Below are 22,309 nucleotides of genomic sequence, written 5' to 3' on the forward strand. Positions count from 1 at the left end.
ATTGAAACTATTTGAAAACAACCAACTCAAACTCCTAACGAGCCTACTGAACAAAATTTATGAAACTGCAGAATTTCCTACAGATTGGCTAGTTTCCACCTTCATCCCTCTCCCCAAAAAGGCAAATGCCACCAGATGCTATGATTACAGAATTATAAGCTTAATGAGTCATGCACTCAAAATCCTTCTTTTTGTTATTCCCTCTCGCATATATAGAAAACTTAAAGAAAACATTAGCAGTGATCAGTTTGGGTTTAGAAGCGGACTGGGAATGCGCGAGGCCCTATTTTCCATACAATTATTGATACAACGTACTCGAGACGTAAATTGCGAAGTTTACGCATGCTTTATAGACTTTGAAAAAGCATTTGTCAAGCAACATCAAAAATTATTTTAGATGATGAAAGAATCTAGTATTGATGACAAAGATTTACGCCTAATTAAAAATTTATACTTACAGCAAAGGTCAACTGTACGAGTAGACAACGAAACCTCACAAGAATTCATGATAAAACGAGGAGTACGTCAGGGTACGTCAGAGAACGTTTATCACCGACGTTGTTCAATACTTACTCGGAAATGCTGGTCAGGGAAGCTATTAAAGGTTTAAGAGAAGGTATAAAAATCAATGGTGAAATCATAAACAATTTAAGATATGCGGACGATACGGTTTGATTATATACGGATAATGTGGAGGATCTGCAAACATTAATAGACGGTGTAGTGGAAACCTGTGACAAATACGGCATGAAATTAAACTCTAAGAAGACCAAAATTCTTGTAGTAAGTAAAAACGACGTAATACATTACCAATTCACAGCTAATAATGAACCCTTGAAAAAAATCGACAAAATTACATACCTTGGATGCAGCCTAAATAAGGAATGGGACCACTCACAGCAAATAAGATATCGTATAGAAAAGGCGAGAGCTGTCTTCAATCGCCTCAGGAGGATTTTATGTAATATTCACCTGAAAATTGATATAAGAACACGAGTCTTGAGATGCTATGTATTTTCTACCCTTTTATATGGAGTCGATGCCTGGACCTTGACGAAGCCAACATCCAAACGATTAGAAGCCTTTGAAATGTGGTGTTACCGCTGCATGCTCAGAATTTCCTATATCCATCAAGTTACAAACAACACCGTGATCCGTATGAATAAAGATCTGGAAATTATGCGAATCGTGATAATCAGAAAGATGACATACTTAGCGCAATGAGAAGTATCAACTAATTCAACTAAATTCAACTAAATTTGGTTTCGAAAATTATTTTACGGATTTTAATATTAGATGTCGCTATTTGCGTCTATACAAAGCTATGTTAGAGTTGCTTCCTAAGACAGAAAAAAATTATTTTCTCTTTCAGAGGGACTGTGAATATCCGTCTCTGATGATCCCTATTAGGGTGAAATACTTATAAGCAGATACACAGACGCACTGTACGTGAAATCAAATCTTAACTGTCTTTTCCTTTTGATTTAACTAATTTTACAAGACAAGATAGAAGGCAAAAGATCTCAAGGGCGCAGAAGGACATCGTAGTTGAAGAACATCAGACAGTGGGCAGGAATGACTACTATACATCTATTTAGAGCAGCTGTCAACAAAGTTGTATGGACCAACGTGATTGCCAAGATCCACAGAGGATAGACACCAAAAGGAGAAGTTAAACATGAGTTAAATTAAAACAGCTTTACATGTTTTATTTTAATGTAATATTTTATTTTCTATTTGTCTTTCAATTTACATTTGTTCAATTTATTTAAGTTTTCTGTATATTATCATCTTTTTTGTCTAATATAATTGTGGATATTAAACTGGGACACAAATTATATTCTGAGGAGACGATAATACCATTTAGACCAGACAGGTGGACCTCGGATAGACTTATAGATAATAAGACTTAATATTATGTATTTCGTTATACTTTCTTCATCGCTTAAAACTTAAAACGATTAATTGACTAACTAACATATTAAACTAATAAGTACGTAAATCTTTCAGCTGGACATAGGTAATATACATTAAGATAAGTGTGGCAACTGTGCTTTCTCGAGTCTATGAAAATATCCCACGGCACTAAGCGATAACCTTCAAGTATTCTGACAAGAAATTAAAGAATGTGACTAATAAATGAAATACGATATTCGACTTGTACAAGGTGTAAGTCAATTATACCGTTTACTAATGAGAAAATCAAACGGTTCACAACATTTTGATAGCTGGCCGTACATTTTAATAGGCAATATGCGGTCTTTTTCGGTGATCCAGCTGTAAAAACAAACGAGTTCACGATACGTTTTAGCAAATTAATATTTGGTCAGCACAGGTAATGCGAATTCGTCATTATTTACTCTTTATCAGTATCGTTTTATAAAGGTATCTTAAAAGTCTTGTATTAAAAATTGAATTTATTTCAGACTTTTATTTCATAAATTATAGGTTTAATAACATTTTCCATTATCCCATCCAGCCGTATTTTCTCTTCTATTTTCAATACATGGTCAATACTGTTCTTTCAATTTGTAGGATGTATGCAATCTATACCGGTTTGTAATGGGCGCTGAACATCGCCAATTTGAAATGTTACGTTCTCTTGCGCAAAATATCTTTCCATTTAAGCCCAAATTAATTCAATTGGATTCAACTCGCAATGTTAAGGTGAAAATCTCAAAACAGTAATATTATGAAGTCTAGCCATTAAATCAAAAGCATATTGACGATATCTACCACGGTGCTTCTTAATTATTGTCATTAGTTTGACTTTGCTTTAACTATATCCTCTGTAAATAAAATAATTTTTTTCGTAGCAAGATCTGTATGATGGATTTTTTTATCAGTCATCGTTAGAATGCGTTTAACAAGGCGGCTGTGATAAGATGCATTATAGGATACTATGACAGAGTTACTAGCTGCACGCTGGAGAATGTTCTCATGATAGTGACCAGTATTCTTCGATATAAAAACAAGAACACCATTTTGCAAAAAAACAGTATCGCTGGCAATATGAGCAACAGTTGGACGCTGGCCCTTTCCAGAAGGCACTCGTAATCAACCTGCAACAAAAGCTTGTGCATTTTTTACTAATAAATCTTGCAAAACTCTGTCGACTGTATGTCCGGCAGTAACTAAAGTCTCGTTGAGGTTTTCCCGCACAATATTTCTGAATTGAGCGTAGATAATTACGTCGCCATGACATAATTTCCTCCTTATCCGTTCACATGAAATTCTGGCACTGTTTTGTATATGGAAAGTTAAGATCTTATAATGCTTTTTATAATAATTCACGTAGATTTGAAAGTTTAGAACGATTTGTTAATTTTTTCTCACATACAATACGTTTAACTGTTGCCACTGATGCTCCTGTTAAAAAAGAACAGCGACTAACAACTTCCGTTGATGGTAGTGTTTTTTGGTCGATCATATACCTTTCAGATAATTTGTTTTTTGTCTTGTGAGACGGGTCTATAATGGGGATATCGTGAACATATACCACTGATTATATCTATATTTGTTCTATGAAAAACTGATGGAATATACAGGAAGTCATGTTACTTTAACCTTATATTTTTTCTTACTTCAAAATAAAAATAAAAACTAATTAACAAAATAAGTACGAAAACTATTAAGACAAAACAATGAAACACAAATTTAACAGCCGATACTATAACAACAACAATAAACAGTGATTGAAAAAACTGTTAGCATGTTTTAAATAACATTGTTGCCGATTGATTGATCATTTACCGGTTATGCAATTCTCACTAAGATATTATCCAGACCATTTAGTTTACAATAAACAACAAAAATGTAATACAATGACAAATATAAATTTCATGGGGTACTATATTCTCCGTCGCAGCACATATTTACTTGTGGATAACAGTTTTTAGATACCATGAATCTTTTTTCAATTATATGTGTGAATTTAAGGAATTTATTCGGTAAAAGCTTTAATCGGAGGAAATCACGTACCCATATTCCCATAATAGTAGAGTAAGATCTAATAAAAAATAATTACAAAAGTCACAGAACGATAAAGGCACTAACAGAGACATGATGACAAAATTAATTTATAATAAAATAATTCAATTCTAAAAAAATAATTAAATAACCACGCCGCTGGAATTGTATGATAACAGGTAGCCTTGACGACAGCAGTGGGCTTAAGAAAGCGCAGTTGCCACAATTACCTCAACATATATTAGCTAGATTCGTAGATTCACGTACTGTTTTTGGAACCCTTTACTCGAAAACCCTTTACTGGTTGTTGTTACTGGTCAGTGTGTCTGACCAGCAACAACAGTTAACTGATCAATTGGCTCTTTTTTCTCTGATTTTCCGTAGTAATTTTTATTTCCTATTTGGTCTATTTTTAATAGATTCTACTTAGTATTACTGTTTATTATTACACTTTAATGACTACTATTATTATGTATTGTTCTTGTAAATAATACGGGTCAGAAATAAATCTATACTAAGTGACATAGAAATCCGAACACCCAGTTTAAATGATTTTATTTTAATAAAATTTTGTATAAGTACTTAATGAAGCATAATAAGTAAATAATTAAAATTTCAAAATGATTGCATTGCTTTAAAGCCCTTTTACCTTTAATAATGTGTGGATGCACCCCGATGTGTTACGCATTCTCCAACGCGCCTGGGCATGCTTCTGATCAGGTGGTCAATGTCCTCTTGTGGTATCTCATTCCAGGCAACACCAACTCCTCTCGAAGTGCTTGTAGAGTCTAAGGAGGACGTTGCAAATTGAGCAATCTCCTACACATCATATCCCACACGTGCTAAATTGGGGATAAATCGGGAGATCTTGGTGGCCATGCTAATAATGTGACATCATTATGTTGAAAGAAGTATATTGTGACTCTTGCAACATGTGGTCGGGCATTATCTTGTTGGAAAGTTGGATTTGCCAGGGTGCCAAGATAGGGTAAAAGGTGGGGTTCTAGAACTTCTTGGATATAACGCTGCGCGTTCATGTTACCTCTGATGAAGATTAAAGGTGACCTGGAACCATAAGCTATAGCACCCCAAACCATAACTCCAACAGTGTGATAAACATGTCTTTCAACAAAAAACTGTGGATTCCTCCTTCCACCACGTCGCCTTCTAACCCTCGCTCGACCATCGTGCATGCGTAAACAAAATCGAGACTCGTCACTAAAGACAATACTGTTCCATTCCTGATTCCAGAGTGACCGTTCTCTGCACCACTGAAGGCGATCACGGCGGTGTTCTGGAGTTAAAGGGAGGACCCAGTGCGGTCGGTATGAAAACAGGCCAAAACTTCTCATTCGTCGGTAAACACTTCGCATGTCAATAGATCTTCCGTATTATGCAAACCATTCATTTGTAATGGAACTGGTAGTGGAGAAACGGTCTCTTAAGGCCAATAATCTTAGGCGGCGATCTTCACGGTCTGTTGTTCTACGGCGGCGCGGCGTCCAGTGCCCCTTGCTCTTTGCGTACGGCCTTCTTGAAGCCATGCCTGACAACACCTAACCACGGTGTCTACACTTCTTTGCACTCTAACTGCAACTTCCCGAAAAGAAAGTTCAGCTTCCCGAAGTCCCATTATACGGCCCCTATCAAACTCACTAAATTGACGAAATCGTACAGGTTTCCGTACTCTACGCATCGTAACCAATCGTAAAGAATGTCAAGAACCACAATCCGCCAAATTTGGATCTCAACTTTGGATTTTTTCAGTAAGATAAATAAATTACACCAAATTTTATTGAAATAAAATCATTTAAACTGGGTGTTCGGATTTCTATGTCACTTTAAGTATAACTTTTAACCCCTATATTTCTGACTTGTCGATCTTGCAACTATTTTACAATAATTGGAATTGTGTTGTCAGTAAATCGTGTATTATTGATAACTCAACTAGCGAGTTTAATACTGTGTTAATAAATGGATTATATTATAGGTTAAATGATAAATGATAAAAATCATCAATCAATCAATAAATATCATATGATCTTTTCTAGTGTTAATTTTATAAAAGGAAAATAAAACCACGCTTAGGCCACACGGATGCTTTATTTCGGACTAAATAACTTTTAGCAAGAATAACAGGGAAATCTGCGGGAATCAATGACACTGAGGAACACGAAAAACAACCAAACTTAAAATGATTGTCTACTAGGGTGGGTTGACAAAAAACGAAGAATCAGTGGAAATGCTTGCGTGTCGTCTCATCTTCTAGCTGGTAGCCAATCCCCTACGTCCTGCTCGCTCTGCTGGTACTGAAACAAAAGAGAAATGTGTTAGTATAATAAATATAAAGTTTCAAAAACAAATAACATACAGTATTCCTTAGAGAGATAAACTGTTATTTCTCTCATAAGTTTAAAAAACCTGAAAAATATCCTTCAAATTAAGTTTAATGAAGATTTGGCGAAGAACAATAAAAAAGAGAAGAAATAATAAACTACTGTTTACCACAGAAATCAAGGAACTGGCAAAGGAAAAGAAAAAAGGTTACATATAGAGCAAAACATAATATGAAGTTTACAAAAGAGTGATAAATTGAACAATTATCGTAATTAAATAATTAAAAAAAAAACATACTGGAAAAACTTCTTGGTGAAAACGGGACAATATCAATACGAAGATCAGAAGAAGATCTAGAATATGGTACAAAAGAAAAAGAAACCAGTCGACGAGAATTTAGTCATAAATGCTATAAATTAGGAAATAATGGAAAATGCTTCAAAAATCAATGTGATCATAACAACGAAACGAATAATGACAAATAAATCGAAAATCTATCATCTCTGTTATATATATTGCACATATGTCTTAGATATGACACAGACTTTGACTTGGACTTTGACGTGTCGACGACGTGTCACTCTAATTTTGAAAAATTAAGCAATACAGCAATACAACTACATACACAACAGTTTTAGTAAGGCACTACAACTACGTAGACAACAATATCCATACGAACAAGAGAAAAACAATAACTAGAAGAAGTAAAAGGTGTTTTTTTAGGGGTATAGAACTTTGAATTGGAATAAAACAAAGACGATGTTTTAAATTGACATAAAATTGACTTTATTCGAAAGATAATCTTTTGGCATTATAATTAAAATATGATTTCTGCCATATAAACGCGTATATCGGCGACAATAACGTGGCGAATGTTGCCCTCCAAGTGGTCAATCGTTTCATACTTATCGGCGTAGACTAGCATCTTCACATATTCATACATAAAATAGTCTAACAGTGTTAAATCGCACCATCTTGGAGGCCAACTCACGGTCCGAAACGTAAAACTATGCGGTTTTACCAAAAGTTTCTTTCAATAAATTAATTGTGGCACTAGCTGTGTGACATGTTTCACCATCTTGTTGAAATGACAGCTCTGACAGAAAAAGTCAGTAATCACTGCTCTATAGCGGTCATCATTGACTGTAACATTCTGGACAGCATCGTTTTGAAGAAGTATGGTCCATTGAATCCACCAGACTATAACGCACACCAAGCAGTCAGTTTTTCTGGATGTAATAGTTTCTCAACATACACTTGAAGATTATCTTAACTCCAATAGGGTAGTTTTGTTTATTGACGTAGCCATTTACACAAAAGTGAGCTTCGTTGCTAAAAAAACTTAACTTGTGAAAATTGGAATCAACGGCAATCTCGTTTTGGACCCACTTACCGAATCTACGAATCTACGCCTTGCTAAGTGATGATGTACCTTTAATTCTTGTCTGAGTTTAATTTTGTAAGCACGCAAAGCAATATCTTTCCGCAAAATCTTTCATACAGTCGATGGACAACTGCTGTGTACGATGTCAGATAAACTGATTTGATTCGAAACATATTTCGAACAAAACCACAATTTCAAAATAAATTTATACAACATGAAAGAGTTGTTTAGGCGTCAAGTCTGAAGTATGCTGAAATGCCAAACCAAACTTAACATAAATCACTTGACAGCTGTCAAAATGTCCGTCAGTTAAAAAAGTGTCACTAACTTACATTTTTCTACCTCTTAAAAACAGCCTTTATAACCACAAAAATTGAAGAACTGAAAGTCTCCTGGTATAAGTAATATTCAAATGAACTGCTTAAGTATGGAACACCGCAAATTGAAACGAACTAATATAGCTATACGAAAAAATTTTAAATACTGGAAAACTAACAATACTATACCAATATAGAAAAAGCATAATATCGAAGTGCCAAGGTAGGAATCGACGAAGAACAGAAAGATTTTGTACAAATAAATCCATAATAGATGCCAGATGCCATATTCATAATATGCCAACTCGCTAACTAATATGGAAATTCATAGAGTTCAATGAGTCGATGTATAAATGATTCGTATATTTTTCAGTTTTGGTCTAAAACAAGTATTTGACAGGTGAAGTTTGAATATTTAATCGACGAATTAAGCCAAAGCAGTGTCACTAAGTATCATATAAACCTAATAAAGCAACTTAATAATATTAATAAAATAGAAATTAAAACAAAATGGTGTCTATCCAGCACAGAAACAAATTCTAAACGAATCGTGAAAATACGACGTTGACGTCCAAAACATATTCAGTTATATCAAAAAAATTATAATAATAAATATAAAGTTATATCAAATCTTGCATAGCTTTAACATCGCCCAAAAATACATTCGATTAGTAAAAGCAACAATGGACTCATCAACAGCAACTGTCAGAGTAGAAAATGAGCTCACTAAAAAATTTTCAATAGTCAAAGGATTAAAACAAGGAGACGGGCTGGCACCGACACTATATAACCAGACCTGACAACCTAAATATGTGATCAGAGGTAATCTCCTACCAAATAAATCAACACGGATTGTCGCCGATGACATTAGCATTATGTCTCGTAGAACAGAAGAGACGGCAGAAATATATTCACAATTAAAAACAAAGGCAGAAGAGACTGGACTAGAAATAAGTATTCAAAAGACAAAAAAACTAACATAGGCAAAAACTAGGGGAAACAGACGCACAGTTGAATTAGAGGACGATATTGAAACTGTAGAAGTTTCGCATATCTGGGAGTTACATTAAATACAGATGGAACAGAAGAACTAGAAATTCAAAGAAGAATAGTAAAGGGAAACAAAGCTTACTTTTTACTCTCCCATGTGTTCCACTCCAAAAACACTCACTGGAGATCGAAAATCAGAGTGTACAAGACTATTATCAGACCAATAGTATATTATGGATGCGAGATATGGGTGATGACGAAAGCTGGAAGTCTTTATACGAAAAGTCCTTAGAAAGATATTTGGACTTATTAACGAAAACGGAGTATGGAGATCCAGGTACAACCATGCTCTTTACCAACTATGCGAAGAGGCACCGATCTCAGAATTCGTTAAACTTCGATGATGAGCTGGTCATGTAGTGAAAATAGAGACAAGAAGATTGAGAAAAAGAGCCTAGATAATAAAATTCAGGGAGCAAGACCCAAAGCCGGCCATGGAAAAAGTGAGAGGATCAAGTGGCAGCGGACGCGCAACATTTGCTAGGCGTAAGAACCTCGAGAAGATCAACGCGAGACCGGCAAGGTTAAAAGCATAATTTTGGAGGAGGCCAATGCTCGATTTAGGCTGTAGCGTCATTGGAGAAAAGAAATAGAGGTGTCTATCCAGCATTAGGGGAGATAGCCTTGCACATGCCTCTTTAAAATAACATTGGACTAAAAAATTAAAAGTGTAAACGAAATTAATGTAGGATATTAGGATAACAACCGATGCCTAAAAATATTCTGATATACAGATGGTGCTATCCTCATAACTGAAAATGATGGTTAGAATCAATGATCTGATACGATGCAAGTTGGTAATAAATATGCACATTATAATTCAGATGTTAAGGAATAGACACATTGAGCAGAAGAAATATAATGAATAATGTGAATCATCAGATCAAACCAACCGCAAGAATATTAGTTTACGGGACATAATATGGAAAAATAAATGCTCGACCACAAAAAATAATCCGAAATTAAGACGGAAAGACTTGCGTCAGATCCATACTGACATATACTCCTGAAACAGGACCCGAAACATCAAAAATAAAAAGAAAAATGAGAACAACGGTGATGAAAATTTTACGAAAAATAAAGGTGAGCATATATAATAATAGAATACGTAACGACAAAGCAACTCTTGACAAAGTCCTCATAGACATACCGTCTCAGGACTTGCAACTTAATGTAGAGTCATATGTCGCCATGTTACCAATCCAACGGTGACTTAACATCTTAACTGTAAATTAGACATAATGTAAACTAAATTTCATTTAATAATTTTTAAAGGGTTTTTACCCACATATTAGTGGCTACATCCATGTTTTAACTAGACACTGATGATGGAATACTTATTCCGAAAACGTTTTATCAATTCAATATAGCCCAACTGGGTTTTTATATACCTTTTTATAAAGGATTTTATTCAAAAAATTTTTTAATATATGTATACATCCAAATACAGGAACTTGGTTTCCTTGTGGAAATTAATAAATAAAATATTTTATTTAGTATACCTATACAAGTTTATGTTGAATAATTTTGAACTAGCCTAGTTACTGACTACTTTTTGCATACTTAAAATTTAAAAATAAAACCAAGTTTTATTTTCAGTGTAAGATGAAAATAAACCCACTGTAGAAACTTAGCTGTTACCCTTGAAAATCCGCCCCAATTATTGTTGCACATCAGATTTCCCCTAATGAACTAGACGCAATAGTAGTTACCAGCATACTGGATTATTTTACCTTTGTCCTTACTTGCAGGCGATAATGAGTCTAAAAGGATCCGAATGTCACAGAAAATACTAGGAATTTAGTTCACATAACTAGGTGTTCGTAATGATAAAGTACTTACCTATGTAGTTAATCACGAATTGATTATATATTGCAAATCTCCAGCAAAACTTTAATAAAGGAAAAAATAGAAATAAGAATCTTAATTCAAGAATTTTTTTTAGAAGTACTTAGTAGACATATCGTAGTTGGTATGCATCAGAAGGCGCAAATTATAGTTCATATATATATATATATATATATATATATATATATATATATATATATATATATATATATTTATATATATATATATATATATATATATATATATATGTATATATATATATATACTATATATATATATGTATATATATATATATATATATATATATATATAATATATATATATATATATATATATATATATATACAAAACCACCAGTTTATTAGGGCTGCAGTCAGAAGGTTGGGCGAGATGTTAAGACACTGTAATATAGATAAAAAAATGTTTATTTAAAATAAACTTTGATACTCAACATTAACAACACAAATATAAAATTAATAATGGATAATACATTCTAAAAATGTTTGGTCAGGATAGTAAAACTTAGTTAATTTCATGACATCTTTTGATAGTGTGTTTTAACTCTGATACATAGAGAACATAAAGAAAAAACAATGTGATTATAATGTAATTAATTGTTCTTATATTGTATTTATTTTCAAGAAACAGAGGCCAATATTGCGCAGTTTTTATTTTTAATTATTACACTAATAAACCTGTCTTAATGGTATGCAAACAGTTATGCATACAAGAATATGTATAGGTAAAATATTTATTTTATTTTTGATGTTTTTCTAGTATATAACAATAGATGTTGCTTAATTTATCTATGTCAGACTTTTTATTTATGCATGATGTACTAGATTTTATGTAACACATTTCCAAGAAAACACGTTTTGCATGGTTTTTTTCCTTTGCCGAAATACAGAAATCCTCGAAGTTGAACTCATTTTTTGAGCTATTGCATGTTCTGTGAGTGCACATGCATTTATTTTGTTGGTTTTTATGTCACTACGATGTGAGATCACCCTATTGTGGAAACTACTAGATGATTCTCTAATGTATGCGTTGTTGCAATTGGGCACGGTATAGAATAAACAACATTCGATGACTCCTGTATTGTGAAAGGATCTTTTGTCTTTGTGTATAACTTCGATACCGTTTTCAAATTCTTAGTTATAATTTCTAAGCCATTAACATTTTTAAAAATGTTCATTAGCTTAGGTGTCAGAACTGGAATGTATGGTAAGGAACCATAAGTTATTTTAGATGGCATTACTGTTGTGCTGCTTGTCAATGTCAATTGCCGGACCTCATTGTTATAAAAATTTTGATTGTTAGAAAATTGCGAAGGAAAAGGAGAATAGAAAATGAGTTTATTTAAAAGCCCTATGGGGTAGGAGTACTATAAAACTTAACAGTTTTCGAGATAATCGCATTTTACATATCAGCTGCATAATTCTGATTTAAGGCAATTACTCCAGGCAACGAAGAAAAATAGACAAAACATTAATACTTCTGAATTTTGGTATAAATTACCTTTAACTAAAGTTAATAGTTAACGAAATATTGAATAAAATAAATATATCAGCATGATAAGTAATAATAGGATTTTACATAAAGCATTTTACGTTTTATGTTAAATTAGAGTCATAATCAAAATATTTTGTTTACAACCCAAATTAAGAAATAGTTAAACTAAATAACATAAATTTTGTCAAAGTAAGTGTTCGATATGACCACCATTTTCTTTAATTCATTTGTCAATATATTCCATAAAAGATCATCTCATATTAAATAGCATCATTGGTTCTAAAGAAACTGCTGCAGTATTTATTTATTCCAATAGTTGGTTGCGAATGTTTATGGATTCTTATAGACACGTTGTTTTAATGCGCCCCATACACCAAAATCAAGCGGATTAAATTCTGGGATACGTGGTGGCTATAATGTATAATGGATGAATATATTCTTTTAAATATATATCCAAATCTTATGGTATACTATGGAACTGCATCTTATTTGTCGCAGAGGTTAAATAATGTATTAAACTGTGATGTATCTCGTTCATTGGTTACTTATATGAACACGGAATAACCTATCGATGACATTACTTATTTATATGATTACGTTACAGCTTACGAGTAACTATAATTACATCTCGAACAAATGGACTATTATGATTTACTAACGAACTAATATTATTCTGAACTAAATTGCCTGTGTATTTACTATATTTATGACAATATCGGTTATTAGGCCAACGATGATGTTTTTGTAAAAATGCTGAGTCTTTAAGGTTAGATTCGTAGCAAAAGTATAATAAAACAAGATACATATGTGTTATTCAATACCTGCGCTCTAGTTTCTGTTTGTCCTAATAAAAATGGATAAAAAATTTACGTAATGAATAATAAGTATTCTTTTCGGATTTTTTATGAATTAAACAATTATATCAATATATCACCACATTGCCAAGGAATATGACTACCACGACCAATCCAACGTTCAGAAAAGTTGTATTTAAGTATGTTCTAACTGCCTTCTCTCTAGAATGTAGTGGTGTACCATCTTGCATAAACCACATATTTTGGGTTTTTAGCATTTTACAATAGAGAAAAAGTAATACAACGTCATTATAGAAACTAGAAGCGATAGAAAAGGGAAATTGTAAACATGATGACATTGATGACAACGTCTGAATACGGATACGGCACCTAAAGAAGAAGATGTAGATCTTTTCTCCAATAAGACAGCACCCATAACAAAGCATTTTGTTATGTTACATTATCATATTTGGGTTGTTTTAATAGGAATAAACTATAAATTATGCTTATCTACAGGTATTCAGTGCTTTACCGCACAAAATCAAACTAAAAATTATTATGCAGATGACTTAAAAAATGCGATTATCTCGAAAACGGTTATATTTTCAGGTTACTAAGAAGTATACCTATTTTTTGTAAAATGAATGTATCTTTTACTACTTTTTTTAAATACTTTTTAACACAAATAGAGCTAACTTAAAGATCAAAAAATTTAAGCGCAAATTTATGTCACACATGTGGCATATGTGACGCCCTCTATTAGTTACATTAAATTATGTATAAAATTATAATTTATCCTACTCAAAAGCATCCAACTGTAAATTTTTGTCCAAAAATAATTACAAATATAAAAGTTATAGCGAAAATAAAAATTTTAAATTTCCACGTTAACACCCTGTATCTTTCTTAATATCAACATTTTATTGAAGCAAGTTGGCTTAAATCATAATACTTAAGTCCAGAATCTACGGTTTCTGTTTGTACAATTACTTAAGGACCACCCTGTATATGTATACAGGGTGGTCCTTAAGTAATTGTAATGGTATGTTTTGCAAAACAGAAAAACTAAAAACAAAATAGGTATATCGATGGAAGGCAACCTTAAATACGTATTTCCGACTATTTGCTCGTCTTTGGTCGTCGTATAATCGACGCTTGAAAGGTAAAACGTATAATACGCCATTTTTTGCTAAATAGACTTTATATAAAATTAGATTCAGTGAATTTTTCTATGTATTTACAAAGGGGAACTACTTTTTTGGCGTATTCAACATTTTATTTTTGGAATGGTTATAAACGCAGCAATGTCCTATGCGACAAATTTTAATACAAAAATATGTTATCTATCGTATAATACACCTAACAAGTTTGCTACCAGCAAATACGTCAATTTATCCTTCAGGTATTAGAGCCTTTCGCTTTTCATTATTATTAAAAAAACTTCTACAGAGTCGCAGATAAACAGGAGTTGACTGTATTTGAAAGTATTTGAGTATCAAATAAATAAAAATATGGAAGATAAGAGGTATAAACAAAATATTAATTGTTTGTTTCAGGAGAAATTAACTTGAGCACACCATACTCTGAAGTATATTAAAAAAAAATTAAATCAGTTTATCTTCATATCAAGATGTTTTTCTAACAAACATTTTTATAATGAAATGCTGCTTTCCAAATAATAAAACAAACTCATTCTATGCCTATATACCTTTGCAAATTGAATTGATACTTGTTTTTGTATATTTTTTCTCGATAATGGTTAAAAAATACTTCCGTTAGCAAAAAAACACAGATTGTGTTTATTTTTTCTGAACTTTTCATTTATTCCGTACTTTGATTTTAAAATTACCAAATAATAAGTCAAAAAATTTACTTTCATATATTTGGAACATTGATGAAAAAGCTTGAGTTTGTATATTAATCATTCAGTTGATTTATGTATTTTTAATTACCGTAATTACTCTGTTTTTTACATCGCAGGTTCAGTAATTGATTTTGATAATAAAAGAGTAAGAAGTAAGCTCGAAATGTTAACATAAACTAATAGTATAGGCGAGGAAACGAAGCACTAAACCTACCAATTTTCCACAGCTAGATGAATCGCTGTGCAATTTTTTGAATTCTATTCGGGCCAGGAAAGTTTGTGACTAAAATTTATGATGGTAAAATGGAAATTGTATTTTGTGCATAAGAAAATGCGTTTCCAAAGTACATAGAAAGTGAAAAAATTACAACTTAGAAAATAAAAGGATAATTTTATTGTGGATAGTTTAATTCTGTTACTCACGGTCACAGTGGTTTTCAAGGTCGCTGAACACGAATATGATAACGTCTTTTGTCTTTTGTCCCGCGGGACGTCCCGCGTCCTGCAAATCTAACTTAAATTATATTTTCTAAATGAATTGTAGTTTATGTTTAGTAATTTTATGCTTTTTTACTCTGAATTAAAACAACTAATGCAAAAAAATATTGTTGGGGAAGCCGGGGCATAATGAGCACCCTAAGGACATTGGGTAATTTTGATCTTGTTCGTGGTAATATGGAAATTATTTTAGTTCTATATAGTTACATATTTATTATTTTTTATTACAAAATAAAATTTTAACCTAAAACTCACTTAACAATAAAAAAAAAATAATATAAAATGTTAAGTTAACAAAAAACCATTATGCCCCGGGTATGGGGCACAATGAGCACAGCATTTAAGAAAAGTTTTGCTTATTTCTGGCACTGTTCACAAATATATTTACACTCATCGTCATCGTCCTCTTCTCCAGCACAGGAGCAATGAGCCCATTTTTCGCATACACAACAACTTACCCACCCTTCAGTTGATTGCAAGTATAAGTATCCACAGTATAGACAATGTACATCGGAAACGTCACTTTCCGAGTCATCTTCAACAGTTTTTTGATTTTTCACATTGGTTTTAGACCTTTTGGCTTCTTTTTTTGTGTTTACGTTTTCTGTTTTGTTTTCTTTTTCATCCTCATCATTCTTAAACACTTTTCGTTTTTTAGATTCAGCGTTAGAATTTCTAGCCGCTTTAATTTGAGTTGACTCCATGAGCTCGTTCTTGTAGGGCGATTCTGTTAAAAAAACTGTCTTTCCCTGATTTCTTGTCTGCCTTTGTTTCTTTGTAGTCTTTGGAATGGGTAAAATTAGCTGTGGAGAAGCAAACACAAATTTAGTTGGCTTATCGTTTTGATAAGGTAAATCGTGAAAAGGCAATCTGTTTGACATCCCAGGCTGTGGGGAGTGCCTTATGTTTTGGGAAGGTAAGTCTGAAGAAGGTGATCTGTTTGGCGGTCCAGGTTGTGGAGAGTGCCTTATGCTTTGTGAAGGTGGCGTGTTCTGTCGAGGCTCCATAATTCCAGCATTTTGCGACTGTTCTATATTTGTAGTATCCGCTGCCACAAAATCAGCATCCACAAAAATATTTGGGTTAGGTGGCCATATCCCGGTAGCTTTAAAACTATTTATAGCTATTGACATTGTTTCCGCTCGAATAAACGCCTTTCCAAAAAGTTCAGTCACTTTGTAGTGAGTAACTACTCGACCTGGATTCAACCTTAACCAATTTTTTATTTCGTCAGCGTAATAGACACTTAATGGTTTCATGAAGCTTACATCTAGTGGCTGGAGTTTATGGGTACAATGAGGTGGAAAACACAACAGAACTACACCATGCTGTCTTGCAAGGTCAATAAGTTTTAAATTTTTTGTGTGCGTAAAATGGCCATCTAACAATAATAACACAATATTTTCTTTTGAAGCTCTTGACCATGCTACGAATTTTTTAAACCATTTAACAAACAAATCACCTTGCATCCAGCCTGAATCATTACACTCAGCCCAAGACCCTGGTGGTGCGCCATCTAACAGTTCCGGCTTCATTCGTTTCCTTGGAAAAATAAAAAGTGGAGGCATGAATGAACCATCTGCACCCATACATATTTCTACAGTAAGCATCTTCCCTCTCTCTGCGGACGACAAAGACCCAACTTGCTTTTTCTTTTTGGTTGCGATAATTTTATTGAGACTTTTGGCAACAGTGGTTATGCCAGTCTCATCAACATTAAATAATCGATCTGCCGTTATCTGGTATTTCTCAATAGTCGTAGTTAGAAGTTCAAAGAACCTATTTACTGAAATTTTGTTAAACCCCATAGCGCGTGCTGCAGAAGTTGCCTCAAAGATAGAACATCATGCCTTTTAAGGAAAGCAGACAACCAATCTTCCCCCGCCATTTTGGTGGTATGATTAAAGTTATGGGAAATTTTGTTTCGTTCTGCTAACTGATATGCAACTTTTCGAAGGTCTCTTTGTAAGCCCAAAAAGGCGATTTTCCATATCTTGAATATAGCCAACCAACTCCAATTCCTGCTCTGGTGTAAATACCGGTTTGAAGAATCCCATGCCTTTTTTAACGGCACAAGACATGTCTTGATTGGCTTGGTATTTACGTATGCGACGTTGTAAAGTGGCACGAGGAACAGCATCATTTGAAGCAGCAGTTTGACACGCCATGTTTCGATTTATAACAGCATCAATTGCTTGTGCCATTCTTGTGCCATTGGTCAAACATTAACATTTCCATAATTGTTTGTTTGACTTCTTTAATAGTGAACTTGTTATGAGGCAATTGTTATTGGAAGAGTTCGTCCGGATAATCGGTAATTTCGTATTCTTCTTCAGCAGATAGTTCTAAAGCGAAGGGCATGAAGACTTTTTTCAGATATTTGCCAAAAGTTTTAGATTTTTTTTATCATTTCTGGCCCAGATGCTATCATTTTTGATTGGTGGATTAGGCAAGTAAGACCTTTTTGATTTGTTCATTGCTTTCCACAGCGAATTATCTATGGCCTTTGTAGGGGTAAGGCTTTCCAGGTAATATTGGATTACCTAATTTTGTTCTGCTATGATTAGCTCTTTCAATTCTTTGGTGGCTTTTTTAATTTTTTTTTCATTTTCTTGGATTCCAGCTTGTTGCCATTGCATCCTCAAGTGTCTTTTCGCAGCAATTTTGTGGATATTTCATTTTTTTCTTGACGCGTTTCATAGTGTGGGGTAGCAAGTCTCCTATATAATCTTGGTCAACTTTTCAGCCTCAGTTTCTATTTCAAGTACATTTTTTAACGGCTGATTTAAAGTGGCTAAATGATTTATGTTTGCTCTGAATACTCCCCAATCGGTTTTATTGTTATATAGTGATGGTTGTTTTGGCTGATCCAATATTATCAATATATTGGTTGTTTCGTTGTGGTATCGGTGACGGTTTATTAGAAAGATCTAAACCAAAACAATTTTTTATATAGCAGGCGTATATCCCAATGAATCAAAAAGAATTGTCAAAAACATTTGACATAAAATTATAAAAAAAAAACATAAAATTTTCTATTAATCTAAATTTATTGATCGTGTTTCATTAATATGAATTATTACAAAAGAAAACCTTGTAATTTCTATAAATATTTTTAAGTTGCAAACGTAATACAGATATTTGTATAAATTTAATTACCAAATAATTCCGATAACAATAAAAGTGAAGTATTTGCGGGACATGTGGGACGACAAAACGGCAGTCTCATCCCGTATCCTGTCCCGCGTTCCGTCCCACAGCAAAAAACGCTGTCCCGTCCCACATCATGTCTTGTCCCGCGGGACAAAATGTTGGACGACCCACGTGCATAACCAGTTATTTTCATTTAAAATCGGTCGTAAGTCATTACTTGGGGGGTTTTCGAGGTTTCTGAACACGATTATTATGACGGCGATAATCTCCAAGGTATCTGGTGCCCACCGTGAACCTCGTTCCCCAAAGTTGTTTGTTAATTTGTTGTTTAAGATTTTTTAAAAGTGTAGCATCAAATAAGAGTTAAACTATGATTTTTTGAATATAAATACAAAAGTTTTTTTACCAAGTAAAAAAAGATGATTAATAAATAATCCTATTACTCAAATTGACTTTGTCCTCATCTTTCTATCAGGTAATTGATTTTCTTTTGAGTTCTCCATATTCGGGCGACATTTACACAGCACAATTTTTACGTGATAAATTGCAAACCAAGTCATTTTTTCTACATCCGCCATCGGATCTATTACAGTTCCGCAGTGGGTTACGCAATAACCTTGGAACCAGGGAAGTACCATTTAGTATTCAGGTTATAGGACAGAGTTGCAGAGTTGTAGGCAAAATTTCATTACAATGAATTGCAGCTTAATCCCATATAAACATAATATTTCAATTAACCCTGCGTTAGTCTAGTGGGACCTCATAGACCCATTAATTTAAACATCTTAGCGCCATTTATATGTACCTACTCCAATCACTAGCGTGGTAATTTATTTAAAAAACAATCATACTCTTATAGGACCTAGACTTAATAACAAAGGATTACCTCAGGGCTCCGTTTGAGTCCTATTTTGTATAACATTTACACAGCAGATCTACACAACATCACTATTACTAATATTGCATTTAATATTGTTTAATATGCTGACGATTTCTGTTTGTAAACAGAACACAAAAAATATCAGCAATCCATTGAAAACCTGAATAAGGTGTATGAATTTCATCAAAAATGGTTTATAGAAAATGGTTTCGAATTATCTTGCAGTAATTCACAAGTTTGTTTATTTACCAGACATAACTTTCCTAATGCCAGTACAATCAATTTAGGTGGGCACTAATTTTCCTTTAAAAACATAATTGAATATCTGGCAATTATTCTCGACCAGAAATTGACCTGGAAGATACATATTGATCGATAGATATTGATGACATGTTGAACAGCTGCAATAAGGGATTAAACTTTCTTAAATCAATTAATAAAACTAGGAGATCAGATGTTGAAGTAAGTTTATTATTAGACAAAGCTTACCTACGATCTATTTTGGATTACAGAAGTGTTTTGTATGGATCAGCAACTAATGTACTACTAAACAAAATCAACGTTTTACAGAACTCAACCTAACGAATATGTTTAGGAGCCATGAGATCCACTCCAGTACAAGTTCTACATTTGGAAGCCTTGGAACCTCCTTTAAATATAAAACGAAGTTTTTGTAAAAAAAAACTTAGTGAAAGTATACTCATTGAACTCATCTCTATACGAAAAGATAGTGACTTTGAATTGCCATGATCTGACAAATAAATAGACAAAAAAAGAAATCTCCCTTACTTTGCAAAGCGTATAGTCAAAATATAGCACTTTTAAAAAATATAGATAGAACGAACTACATATTCAAAAACTACTCTTCTTTCTTTTAACATACAGATATTATTGTACCAAATTATAGTAAAAACATATATTTAAATAAAAATATTGTTCTATCTATAACGAGTAATTACAAAGAGGCAATAGTTCTATATACAGAAGCGTCTAAATCACCAGATGTAACCGGAGGTGCTTTTTTTATACCATTGGGAAAAAATTCAAACTAAACCCGGAGACTTCGATTTATACAGCAGAGGCTATTGCAATATATGAAGCTTTATTATATGTAGCTAAAGTTTATTTTGCACATATTATAATTTTCTTTGACTCCTTAGCAGTGTTAAAATCTATTGGTAAAGAAAGCATTTCAACCGACACTGGTATTCTAAATAAAGTAACGCTTTTTGATAGTATTATTTCTTGCAAGTCAACATTGCTTTGAGAGTGGAGCTACCAGTGGACGGAATACTCTTTTGTGAATCAAAATAGATACACGTTAATTCAGCCAGATATTCCCAAATTTCCTTGGTACAAGTCTTGTAGAGCTTCCAGGAGGCACATAACTTCCATTATTAGAATACGATTCGAGCACGCATGTTATCCAAAACACTTATTTAAAATACAGATTTTGGATGATAACAAATGTGAGCATTATGGAGAGGAAAGTGATTTAGATCATATATTATTTGGTTGTTCTAAAAATACAGTATTGAAACTTATAAATGATTTTTTTAAATATAAAATAGTGGCTCCTTGGAACATACTATATTTATTATCACTTAGGTCTGTAGATATTTACAACTCTTTAATTAAACTTTTAAAAGACAGCAAATTATCATTATAATTCTCTAAAAATTATTTAGTTAATCGTGTTACCTTTGTTTTAAACCATTTGTATAACTTCCTCATCTCCGTGACCTAGTGTTGTTGGGTTTTACGAGTATATAAATCAATGCCTTGGTAGGTCTCTAGGCGAAAAGAGTATGTTCCTGGCTGTATGACGATAAGTCTAAGCCAAAAAAAGCGTTGAGTCGAGACATCCGTAGTCATCAGTGCAATTTTAACCATCGAGCAACGCCTGGGTTGTTCTTAAACTCCATCAGACCAAACAAAAGATATTTTTTTTTGTGACTGGTAAGTTTATTTTTTTGGACTTTTGAGTAATTTATTAACTTATTTGGTATAATATGTATTAATAAATTAAACAAAACCTAGGTCCGTTTTCACCAACAACAAATAAACCGCTATTCGAAGATTAACTTTATGCGTAGAATAAATTCCATCCATTTCATTTCACCAACTACAAATAGCCTTATTATTCGAACAACTATTTGTAGATTTATTTGTTGTTGGTGAATATGGCCCTTACTCTTTTACTGTTTTTCTATTATTTATTACTGATTTACCAAAAATTATATTACACGTATAAAATGGAAGATTGAAAAAAGAATAAGCTAGGCTTTTAGCTCTTCATGAAGAATGTGGCTCTGATGCTGATATAATAAGCTCAGGATCTGAAGCGGATGATTCTGAATTTGAAACTGACCTATTAGAAGCCGGAGAAAATGAACTGGATTCTGAACTGAATGCGCATTACCTTGGAAAAGACAATAAGACCAAGTCGTACAAAACTCCAATAAGAACTCGTCCTAAAATCGAGACACGTAGACAAAATATTGTAACACGTTTGCCATGCGTTCGACCACAAAATAGAGTAAGTCACCTATAGAGTGCTGGAAGTATTTTATAACTGATAATACGATCAGTGAAATTGTAATTTACACCAACAAGAAGATTTAAGAAAAGTCCTTAGCATACTCGGAATACAATAAATCGTCAAGAATTACGTTCTTTATTTGGCCTTCTTTATTAAGTTGG

The 22,309-nt window shown here is 33.0% G+C and overlaps 1 protein-coding gene across 2 annotated transcripts in view; it reads right to left on the bottom strand.

The window, feature by feature from the left end:
* Positions 1 to 6,053: 6,053 nt before the first annotated feature.
* LOC140438710 (uncharacterized) overlaps positions 6,054 to 22,309 on the bottom strand; it is a 298,866-nt gene continuing 282,610 nt past the window's right edge. For both annotated transcript variants that reach the window (XM_072528359.1, XM_072528357.1), the window contains one exon: positions 6,054 to 6,278. In XM_072528359.1, the coding sequence (XP_072384460.1) occupies positions 6,228 to 6,278 (51 nt within the window). In that variant the 3' untranslated portion in view covers positions 6,054 to 6,227. The remainder of the gene's footprint in view (positions 6,279 to 22,309) is intronic.

This window comes from Diabrotica undecimpunctata, chromosome 1 (genome assembly GCF_040954645.1).
Source record: "Diabrotica undecimpunctata isolate CICGRU chromosome 1, icDiaUnde3, whole genome shotgun sequence".
Lineage (NCBI taxonomy): Eukaryota > Metazoa > Arthropoda > Insecta > Coleoptera > Chrysomelidae > Diabrotica > Diabrotica undecimpunctata.